We start from the raw sequence: 12068 nt of genomic DNA, 5'->3' as shown, positions 1-12068 counted from the left end.
CACATAGAGACTCTTGTAAGAGCTACCTTTTATTGAGTATATAGTATGTGCCCGGCACTGCGTTAAATGTTCTACATGCCTTATCATTTAATCTGCCAGCAATCCTGTGAAGTGAGTACTCTTATTACCCCCTTTTCAGAGGAGGATAGAGGAGAAAGAGGAACAGAGAGAGTAAATAACTTGCTAAAGATCAACATATTAATCAATGCATTGAATGAATGGATGAATGAATGAATGAATGGATGAATGAATAAACAAATGCAAGAATGAAGATATTTGTGTTTGGTAGCCTTGCCAATTTGCATAAATACTTTTTCATATTAGAAGTAGGAAAAATGGAAGTGTTAGACAAGCCAACCAGTGTAAAACAGTACTTTCATCAAAATATGAGCCACGATTAATTCTACATTTTTCTCTTACTAAAACATTATTGTGTATAGTCCACTCTCTGGCGGAAGTGTGTTCCCTCATTTAGAGATTTTCAGAGTTGGAAAAAAATTTAGTACCTAATGCTTCTTCCTCATTCCAGAGCTCATGGCAGGCATCACTAATTGATCGCAGAACTTTTCACAGTTGAGCCCTAAATACAGGCTCAGAACCCATCTTCACGCAGTGATTCAGGCACCTACTACCATAGTTGAATACATAAACTGAGTCTTCTTTGCCATCTCTATTAAAATAGACTGGAAGGATGTTATAGAAGGAATTTAACCATCAGATGTGTGTGTTGGTGGTGGAGAAAAGGGTGTATAAACATGATCTTCCTCCAGTCCTATAAAATGATATATCTCCAACAACATTCTTAACTCACAAGGCATAGAAACAGAAATAATTTCCTCCAGTTATTACAGAATTGTCTCCTGTGAAGATTGATGGAGTGCCTGCTATGTGCAAAGAAGTTGTCTCAGGCACTGGACACGTACTGTGTCACATGCTATGGTAGATATCATTGGGACCCAAATCATCATGTGCTCTTCCCCCAGGGACCTGAGAGTCTTTTGGGGAAGTGACATGTCTGTACATGCAAAGCACATGACATCACCAGGTAATATCAATATCGAGTATTAAGTTAGTAGAACAGATGTGATCCAGAGGGAGAGGGCTATGTGAGATTAAGATGGTTATTGATTATAATAGCTGATATTTACTGAATTTTCATGTGCCTAACTAACATGTTCTTTGGGCTTAACACAGATTAACATTTAATCTACACAACAGACCTATGGAGGAGGCACTTTTATTACATTTTACAGATGAAAAAATTGAGACATGGTGAGGTTAAGTAACTTGGCCGAAGTCATAACGCTAGTATTAGCAGATCCAAGATTGCAAATCCACATAGCCCACATCCAGGGCAGAGCCACACTCTTAATTATTAGACCTGGCTGTCAGTTGAAACTTGACCAAGGAGGGGAGATAGAAGCTAAGCTTTCAAGGATTAAGGGGACCTTGATTGGTTCAGTGGGGAAAAGGAGGGAAGGCTTTTCTTTTTCAGACTGGGTGTTATACCAGTTGTCAAAATTGGTAGAAGCATACATACATAGGCACAGCCAAGCCAGGCAACTCTTCATGGCCTTGGTTCTCAATTTCTCTTAGAGGTGAATCAGTGAGGGAGGGAAATGGGAACACACTGGCCAGTATCTGGACTAGAATGGAGTTACAATCAAGGCTGCATTTTTTCCACAGTGTGTTTTGAATTGTGGTGGCTCTGTGATGGCAGAGTGGTGACGTGGTAAGGGTGAACTCTTAGAGATGTCAGGAAGACTTAATTTTAGTTGTAGAACTAAGATTTTGCCAGGCAAGTGGTAGACTTCTTCCTACCCCAGGAGAGTGTCTTTCTTAGCTGCCTATGAACAAAAGCAGAAAGTATTCATGCCACTGGCAGTGGGGTACATGTGTCCCCAAGGTAGGAGAGGGCTCAGGATAATGTAGAGCCTTAAGAAACATAAGTCTGGGGCTTCCCTGGTGGCGCAGTGGTTTAGAATCCGTCTGCCAATGCAGGGGACATGGGTTCGAACCCTGGTCCGGGAAGATCCCACATGCCGTGGAGCAACTAAGCCCGTGTGCCACAACTACTGAGCCTGCGTGCCACAACTACTGAAGCCTGTGCGCATAGAGCCCATGCTCTGCAACAAGAGAAGCCACTGCAATGAGAAGCCTGCGCACTGCAATGAAGAGTAGCCCCCGCTCACCACAGCTAGAGAAAGTCTGTGAGCAGCAATGAAGACCCAATGCAGCCAAAAATAAAATGAATAAAATAGGTTTAGTAAAAAAAAAAAAGAATCATAAGTCTACCTGGAATTAACTGGATGTTTCAATCAAGGATGTGAACTAAGCAACATAGATGGTCTGTGTGGTTACATTTGTATTTGCCATTTGTCTTGTGTAGTGTGCCCTTGGCATGCTTATTGGCTTCCTTCCCACCCCAGTCTCCCCCTCTCTGTGTCCCTGGGATGCTCTGAAGCTTCTTGGGTGAAGCTGTGTCTGGTGGAGGTTGTCATAATCACCTTCCTTGGCTTGAAACTTCTACTGAGATGCTGACCATACAAAAGCAGCTGGTGTAGGCATCTGCATCTTTGGCTTCCTCTTTGAGAATCTGCCATCAGCTGTGATTGACAGATAAACTAACAAGGAAGGATGGAATTGAGAGTGAAGTCTGAGTTGTGAAATGCCCTAGACAGATTCCATTTGTTATTAGGAGCACAGATGAACCCATTTAGAGGATAGCAAAGTTCACACACCTATTCTTTAAAATGATCCTTTACCTCCTTCAGTCTCTCCTAACAGTTCATTATTTTACAGCCATTCGGTCCTTCTGCAGATGTTCTTCCTTACCTTTAAATAAAGAACAAAATGAAAAGGATAGTAAAAACACTTATTAAAAAATATTTATTACGCACCCTATATTCTAGACATGGTTAAACCACTGGGGTTACAGTACTAAGCCAGGACACACGGTCCTACCAAACAGCATATCAGATTGTTTTGTGTCTATAAAAAAATTGTTTTCTGGATGGACCTAGAGATGATCATACTAAGTGAAGTAAGCTAAAGACAAATATCTTATGATATCACTTGTATGTGGTATCTAAAACATGATACAAATGAACCTATTTACAAAACAGAAACAAACTCACAGACATAGAAAACAAATTTATGGTTACCAAAGGGGAAAGGGGGGTAGGGATAAATTAGGAATTTGGGGTTAACAGATACACACTATTATATATAAAATAAACAACAGGGTCCTACTGTATAACACAGGGAACTATATTCAATGTCTTGTAATAAAAAAATGTTTTCTGTTATGGATACCTGTCTTTATTTGTTTCTAGATTGCTAAACTTGTGAATCACTTGCAAAAGACTACTTTGATAAACATAAGTTACAACATTTCAAATCCTTATAATACTATGTTTATCTTGGAAGTCATTCTTTTAAATTGCTGGTTGTTTCCCTGTCTCACCAGGCAAATTGGAGACAATCTGATTGTCCCTGGAGGGGTGAAGACCATTGAGGCCAATGGGAAAATGGTGATCCCTGGAGGCATCGATGTCCACACTCACTTCCAGATGCCCTACAAGGGAATGACCACAGTGGATGACTTCTTCCAAGGGACCAAGGCTGCCTTAGCGGGGGGCACCACCATGATCAGTAAGTCCCCCGACTTTACACATTTGTGTAAAGCATGCGAGGGGTCCTAGGGAGTGAGTCTAACTAACATGTTAACTGCAGTGGTCTCTGTTGGTAACTCGTACACTTCCCCTCAATTCAGTTTTTAGACTTTCTGCCTGATGAGACCTGAGAAAAGCTGGTTATAGTGAGGACATTGGCAGCTCCTGTAACCGCATAGAGGAGATTCAGGAGGTTCATGACCTTGAAAGCAGCTGTTTTCTCTGTCTGCCTTAGAGCAGGGGCCCGGTATACCATGGGTGGGGAATCAGCACTTATCATCTCTGGACCAGTCTCTGTGGAAAGTGGACTTAAAAAGTTGTGGATCGTGGGCAAAAAGAGATTTCAGGACTTCCAACTTGGGTCTGAGGCAGCACGGGCGGAGAGTACAGGCAGAGCAGTGAGAATGGGGCTGAGAAGCATCCCAGAGAGAATGATGATGAGACTTGCAGTTCTTGAGAACTTAGGAGGCTTCACTGGTGGTTAGTGTTATTTGGTCTGTGCTGTATTTTGACCAATTCATATCTTGAAGATTGGGCAAGCTGGGAGGTTGTTTCTCTTGTTTTGTTTTGTTTTTCTGGTGACTTTTGCAATTCCAAAGAAACCTAGGGAGTTGAATGCCAGGATTACTGAGCAGATAGCATTCCAGGGCACTCCTTCCTAAGCCAAAGGAATCCCAGTGAATTGGCTCCCGCCCCAGCCCTGGCCCCCAACTTGGTCAGCAAGAGCACTGTTTACCACGGTATACATCCACTTAAGAACTCAGTACAGCTTGAGCTGTAGACTTATTCACTGTCTTTTGCTTCCTTTCAGCGGGAGCAGTAGCAGGGTTCAGCTTCAGCTAGTTGGGTGTGGGAACCCAGGAAAACTGTGTCAGGGCCATAAAAGGTGCAATGCTGGGAGACCAAAGCCTTTCTTCAGCCAAAGGGAGGAAGCCAGTTGACTTCTCGGCAGCTGCCTGCCCACGAAGGCCCTGGTGTGGGTCCAAGCATCAGTAACATAGCTCCATGCCTTTGCTTTCCGATAAGTGCACTTAGGCTGCCTGTGCTAGAAGGCTGAGGAAATGAGTGATGTTGGCCTGGCTTTCTGCCATCTTGCCGAGGAGCTGGACCTGTTCAGAATCCTGGACATATGCATTAGGCTCGGGCTTCTGCATTAGGGAAGGAGCTCCACGTGAGAAGAGAGGAAAGCATACAAGAACGACAGAAGTGTACATGTCCTTTGCAGATAATTTAAAAACCCTAGGTATGCAGAAAAGAAAAAACCCCCCATAAATCTCACTTCACTGTCACAGTTTGGCTATATATTTTTTTCTATTTAACAAAAAGGATTGTAATAACCATACTGTGCTTTAGCCTTCTCTTTTCACTAATTAATATGTCATGTATATCTTTCCATTCATTTATTTTTATTCTACCAAATTTTAAATGGACTCCTGACATCTGTTTTATGAAGGTATCACAATTTATGTATTTAACCAAATTTCCCTACTGTAAGACTTTGTTCCCAGTTTTTCACTTACATAAATATATAAATAGTGGCAAACATCTTGAGAACCCAGATTTTGCATGTAGCCCTGTTTATTTCCTTAGGGATAATTCTTAGGCATAGGAATAATTGTTGAGGTATGAAAAATGTCATGGATTTTGATATACATTTCAAAATTGTTCTTAGGAAAGTTGTACCAATTCATACTTTCTCTCGACTGCCATGGGGAACTATGAAAAACTCTAATTTTTGCCTTAACCTCACCAGTGTTGTTGGTGCAAATCTTATTCTTTTTAAAAGTATTATCCACCATTGCAGGTACTGCAAGAGTAGGTTTTGGCCTCAAAGAAACCATATTCTTGACAAAAAGTTTGCATGGAAATAATATCTGTGGGCCAAGCGTCAAGTGCACTTAACTGATACCAGGTCTTTCCTATGGCTGTAAGCACGAGCATTCATTCTCTTGTGCCCAGACATAACTTTAAAGCCCCTCCTTCTGCCCATAGAAGGGAGTCCAACTTTGATCACCAGCAGTGACTCCTGTAATACTGGTAATGATGGCACACAGTGGGCGCTCATCAATTGATAGCTAATATTTATGGAGCACTTACTATGTGCCAGGCATCGGGTGAAGCACCTTCCATGCATTTTCCCATTTAATCCCTTAACAGACTTAGAGGGGAGGCAGTGTTACCCCTGTCCCCAACCCCACTTGGTGCCCATTTTAAGAATGAGAAAATTAAGGTTTAGAGAAGCTAGTAATTTGCCCAAGATCCCATAGCTAAGTGACAGCTAAATCATCAGCAACCTTGAAACCACCCGGGAACCCTTTCTAAGGTTAATCCTATGCTCAAGAAATAGAGACTTTGCTGTCGTAGCTAAGCAAGCAAGAGCAGACCTGTACAGAGGGGACCAAAGGCTGTGTCGATGAGTCGCCCATGCGGGGCCTCTGTTGTTCAGTTGACCACGTGGTGCCCGAGCCCGAGTCCAGCCTGACGGAGGCCTATGAGAAGTGGCGGGAGTGGGCCGATGGCAAGAGCTGCTGTGACTACTCCTTACACGTGGACATTACCCACTGGAATGACAGCGTCAAGCAGGAAGTACAGAGCCTTATCAAGGACAAAGGTGAGCCCGGAGGTGCCTTCCTCCCTTCCCCCTTGCCTGTCCTTCCCATACTGTCCACTCATTTAGTCGCTTCTCCTTGCTGGACCCTGGAACCCTGAGTATGAATGCCAGATACAGGGGTACCACTATGGACCAGGCACTTTATGCCATCTTACTTATTCCTTACAGGATCCCCATGAGATAGGGATTATTAACCTTACTCTGCAGTTGGAGAACCCGAGGCTCAGAACAAGTAGCCCAAGATCACAGAATTTGTAGGCAGTAGATCTACCCAAAGCCTGTGCTCTGCACCTCCGTGCAATACTGCCCATTGTACAGAGGAAGAAACTGGGGTCAGGAGAGGCTGACGTCTTACATAAGGTCATACAGCTAGTACATATGAGATTAGGAATGTTTAACCTCTATCATTGTGATTCCAAAGGTCCAACCATTACTATCATATAACAATAGCATCCTCGGAAAAGGCTAAGATGTTTCTGGGAGCAAAGATGTATTCGTACTCCAGATAGGAGCTTAGGGCCTGGAAGTTGTGTGTGCGTGTGCATGTGTGTGTGTATGTGTGTGTGTGTATCTGCGTGTGTCTGTGTTCTCTCTATGAGTCCAAGATTTAGGTTCCCATTGACTTAGATTCTTCTGTGTTTACTTCTTTCTGTGTTCTGATGGTCACGTATTTCACACACGCACCACCCCCTCTACATGCACACAGACATGTGACATGCTCCACATACGAGGGGGGCCTGGAGGACTTAGGGGAGTATGAGGAATGGCCTCTGCCAGTATCCATGGCGAAAGGAAGCAGGCTGGCGCAGAGCATTAGGATAAATGCCGCAAGATGCAGAATATTGTTATAATAGTAACAATAGTGCTACGATACTAGTACTAATAATATTATTATAATTATTATTATACGAATTTTATAATACTTTTATCAATGAGCAGTCTCGATGCAAAGGCCAGGAGTGCAGTGGAAGGCAGCGTGCTCGGGGTTCGGGGGAGGGGATGCCCTCCCAGAGGACGAGCTCTCCTTTGCATCCCCCCCTCACCCCACAAGCTCTGCCCGGTTCTCACTGTCTGATACAGAGGGTGAGATTAACCCCTCCCTTTTTTTGTTTTGGCCGCACAGCGCGGCTTGCGGGATCTTAGTTCCCACACCAGGGATCGAACCCACGCCCCCTGCAGTGGAAGCGTGGAGTCTTAACCACTGGGCCGCCAGGGAAGTCTCCTGCCTCCCTTCTTTCTGTGTCTCCTTTCACACTGCATCTCAATTAGGTAGAAAAGTGAACGGCTTTAACACCCACTTCCCTTCCGAAGGGCCTGAGTCATACCACGGATGACCCAGAGGCTTGTGGGAAGGGTTGTGTTGGGAAAAACTGCCCTGAGTTGCACCATTCTGGGTAGGGAAGGCCCCGGATTACAGTCCACTTTTGGCCTGGAGTACTGTGGGCTGAGCTGGCCCTAATGGCTGGAGAACAAAATTACCTTCCTTTCCTCTAAATGACTCTCTGTCCCCCAGTCCCCCCTATTTCTGTAAATTACTCTATCAATAGCGTATCTGGGGGGAGAAATTAAATGGCTCTTTCCTTGTAACGCTGATGACTTAGATATTTAAGCCCAAGGTGAACCTTGACTTCTCTGCATTAGCTCTGTTACTTCCCCTAGGACAGGCTCTAGATCTTAGTTCTCTCTCAGACCCAACACCTTGCCCAGGCCTGGTGGAGAGCAGGCACTCACAAAGAGCAAAATAAACCGCTCCCAGGAGATCAACCACGTGCTGGTGCTAAGAGTTCTGCATGTGTTGTCTCTTTTAAAGTTTCCAACCACCTTAGGAAGCAGGATGGTGTTATTTTTCCATTTTACAGATGAGGAAACCGAGGCTCAAGGGGTTAGGTTTTCCAAGCTTGCTGACCCAGCACGTGGTGCCACTCCTAGCGTGTGTACATAGCGAGTGTGCTGCAGTGATTCATGACACTGTATCCTGCCTTGAGCAGTGTGGAGGCTTGTTGGCCCTCTGGGCTGGGAACAGTGGAGCGGGAGGCAGGAAGGAGCTGCAGAAGAAGAGACCATTCTGCTGTGATGTCATAGGAATCGTCAATTTTACAGGGTAGAGGAGGAAATAGAAAAATGCCCTTGGAGAATGGGACGCATCTGCTTTGCATTGGGCAGGGGCCTGCGATGCCCTCGGGGCCCGGGGGAGTGTCACAGTGGGAGCACAGGATGCAGCAGGGTCCTGATTATGTTGTCTTCCTCCTGTCTTCCCTCTCATCCCTCTCTTGCAGGGGTGAACTCCTTCATGGTTTACATGGCTTATAAGGATTTGTATCAAGTATCGAACACAGAGGTAATAACCCATCACTGTGTGGTTTGGGGTCTCTGGATGGCTTTCCTATGGTTGCCGGTGACCTTGGCTCTTTGCACATGAGTTACTGTGGTCAGTGTGGGAGACTGCTGGGCAAGAGAGCTTCCTGAAGTCCTCGCCATCCACGCTACATTTTAAATAAGGTAATGGGCAGGGTGCCCGGGGCAAGGCAGACGGAGCTAAAATTTCCACTGGCAGCAGCTTCCTCAAAAGGACAAGAGGAAGGGCGTGTCTAAATCTCCCATCTACCAAACAAACTCTACACCCCTCGGGAACTCAGGGGAAGTGTAAGTGCTCAGCCCTGTGGGATTAAGGAGGGCTGTCTGCTCTTTGGGGTAATCATACCAGCTTGCCTCTGACTCTCTCTCTCCGAAATGCATGGGGTGTGCTTGTTTTAGACAAATCTCAGCTTCTCAGAAGAAATACAGAAAATGAATTCCCATACCACCTGGCAAGGAGATGAAGGGTGGTCTGCTTTCAGGGTCTAAGAGATAGAGGTTTCAGCTTTTGAGTTAGTTTCTGGCCAGGTTGCAGTGCCTTTCAGGAGTGTTAAGAAGGATTCTGAAGCTCCATCTGAGTTCAGTGGGAAGTAATTCCATTGAAAGTGTGTGAAGGAGGCAGAGTAGGGGGGTTAGTATCACTCAGATGTGTGCCCTATCTGCCTAGGAGATATGCTGGGTTCCTTATATAGTCAGTTTCCTAGAGTTTCTTTGGATTAGCGCTCCTCTTTGGTTGTGCATGTTTTAGTGTGTATTTCTGCCCTAGTCACTTATTTCCTCTAGTTCATCCCATTTATTTTAGCTCTGGCCCTAGTCGTTGGCCCTTGCATGAGATTGCTAAAAGCATTGGGTCTTGTGAACGTGACAAAGACTCATTTCTGTTGCAGCTCTATGAGATCTTCACCTGTCTGGGAGAGCTGGGAGCCATCGCTCAGGTGCACGCTGAGAATGGGGATATCATTGCCCAGGTAACACAGTGCAGCTCCCTGCAGTACACTTCCTGCTTGGGCTAGGGTCTGCCTCCCACTTATTTTCTCATTTCTTCAGTGTTGCCAGAGCTCTCAATATGTGCCAGGCACCCTCATGAGTACTCTGCTAAGAACAGAACCTGCCCTCAAGGACCTCACAGTCTAGGAGGAGGAATTATGAGGGCAAATAGACAAGCGAGGGAGAAAGCAGAAGATGCTGGAAAGCAGGGAGCCGTCTGGCCATTCTGGGGAATCAGAAAAGGCATCCTGGCAGAGGAGGTTTTCAAATTGGGCCATTTAGTGGGAGAGCATTGCTGATTCTGTTTTGAAAATGAGTCCAAGGTACGCGTCATGCTCAGTCCTAAAGAAAAACTCTAAGACAGCATTTTTCAGAAGCTGGAAATCTGATCCAGGACTGCGGAACTCACGGCCTTAGATAATAAAGAATTCAGGTCTTGTGGGGATCAGACATCCCACTGATTTCCTAGAAATCATATTGAGAAACCTGAGGAAAGAGTGATGAAAGCAAGGGCCCCAAGGCCCAAATTGATCATTTGTAAGGAAGCAGACAGCACTTCTCTCTCCATCTCCTGGGTTGCTTAATGGGCTAGATGCACAGATGTGTCTCCGCCAGGGTTTTGTTGATCTCAGAAGCGTTCCGGATTGGCTTCCGCTAGGAGGCGGCAGCCAGCAAACAGTGTCAGCGCTCTTAGTCCGTTTGATAACATTAACAGCAAGAAACCATTATTCATTCTTTTAAGAGTATTTCCTGAGTGCTTTATGCCAGGCACTAGGCTATAGCGGGGAGCCGAAACAGATGCATTCCAGAGCTCTCGAGTACTCGGGCTGTGCTTTAGAAGTTGTCCAGGACGTGGCGAATGTGGTCGGCAGGGGTGTGGGAACACGTTGAGACTGACCCTCACCTCAGACCCGTCAGCTTCTAACAGCAGGTCCCACCTGGGGAGCGCTTCCCACCATGTGCCAGGCCCTAGTCAGGGCTCTCGTACGTTCCCATTTAATCTTCGCCCAAGCCTTTCAAGATGGCGCCCACCCTCCTCCCTGTTTTTTGTTTTTTGTTTTTGCGGTACACGGGCCCTCTCACTGTTGTGGCCTCTCCCGTTGCGGAGCACAGGCTCCGGACGCGCAGGCTCAGCGGCTCCGCGGCATGTGGGATCTTCCCCGACCGGGGCACGAACCTGTCCCCTACATCGGCAGGCGGACTCTCAACCACTGCGCCACCAGGGAAGCCCCTCCCTGTTTTATGCATAAGAACACTGAGGCTCTGAAGGATGAGGTCACTGGCCCAGGGATCACAGCCAGCAACTGGGAGAACACAATCTTAGCTTCTCACGGGATGTGCCTCAGTGGGCATCTTTACCCAGAGATAGTGGAGAAGGGTCCTCCTCCACCAGTCCAGCCGCAGGCTCCCGGAGAGGCAACGCCCCGGCTGTGCAGGCTCCAGCTGTTAGGATTTCAGACTCTCAGGGCTGTCTCTCTAGCGGAGGAGGTGAGTTAAGTGTGCAGTTTCCACTCCCTTATGACCGAGGAGGTTAATTAGTCAGGTCCCTGACAGCCTTCTCCCACATCCCCCGCACACCCAGATAATGAAGTCATTTTCCGAAGAGGCTCCAGATGCCTTGCTCCCATGGGAGGCATCCTGGTGGTGGTGGAGCTGTCTCTCCTCCCCATTCTCAAGCTTTCAGTGCAGCAGCCAGACGCCCCAGCCCTCCCTCCAGATGCCCTAGCAATCAGACTCCCTGCGTCTTCATCCTAGCCTCTGTGGAGGCAGACGGGCTCCGACTCACAGCCCCTTTCCAGCTTCCTTTTGAGGCTTCTTAGCACAGAAGTGTGTCTGCTTCCACACCGCCTCCCCGCCTCCGCCCCACCTTGGGAAGATCTGTTCCCGGTCAGGAAAAGAATAAGGGCGTTTTTCCATTTGGTTGAGTTTCGTGTATGTGTTTATTAAATTCAGCTCAAGCTGAAAGATCTTATCACATTGTTTAAATGAAGGCAGCTGCTATACTCGGAGTTTTTGCTACACTTTATGCAAAGTGACTTAAGAGCAAGAAGAAATATTTTCTAAGGGTACCAACAAGGGACATTTTCAAAAGTTTCAAGCTGGCAGGGCAGTCGGAGAGTACAGCGTCTTTAGCCCTTCATCCAACAAATATCTACTGAGTGCCTACTATGTGCCAGACCTTGGAGGGGGAAGGTGAAAAAGACAGGGTCCCTTTCCTCATGGAGCAACGTAAACTGTGACATAATTACAGCAGCGATCGGTGCCTCTAGGTGCCCACACCTCCCCCACCCATGTCAGGTGGCATCCATGGGTCTTTACATGTTATTCTTAACCTTCCAGCTATAGGGACACTGTGGCTTTGCGAATAGGCCATCCCAACGTGAGCAGTGCACTAGAATCACCCGTGGAGCTTAAGGAACGATCCCTGGGATTCTCCGAGT

The 12068-nt window shown here is 46.4% G+C and overlaps 1 protein-coding gene across 2 annotated transcripts in view; it reads left to right on the top strand.

Moving 5' to 3' along the window:
* DPYSL3 (dihydropyrimidinase like 3) overlaps positions 1 to 12068 on the top strand; it is a 114925-nt gene that overhangs the window by 77907 nt on the left and 24950 nt on the right. For both annotated transcript variants that reach the window (XM_081233590.1, XM_081233591.1), the window contains exons 3-6: positions 3470 to 3654; positions 6121 to 6285; positions 8562 to 8623; positions 9528 to 9608. In XM_081233590.1, coding sequence (XP_081089716.1) covers positions 3470 to 3654; positions 6121 to 6285; positions 8562 to 8623; positions 9528 to 9608 — 493 coding nt within the window. The remainder of the gene's footprint in view (positions 1 to 3469; positions 3655 to 6120; positions 6286 to 8561; positions 8624 to 9527; positions 9609 to 12068) is intronic.

This window comes from Mesoplodon bidens (assembly GCF_964165515.1).
Source record: "Mesoplodon bidens genome assembly, chromosome: 4".
Lineage (NCBI taxonomy): Eukaryota > Metazoa > Chordata > Mammalia > Artiodactyla > Ziphiidae > Mesoplodon > Mesoplodon bidens.
The sequence above is the reverse complement of the archived record's forward strand: the minus strand, read 5'-3'. Positions and strand labels throughout refer to the sequence as shown.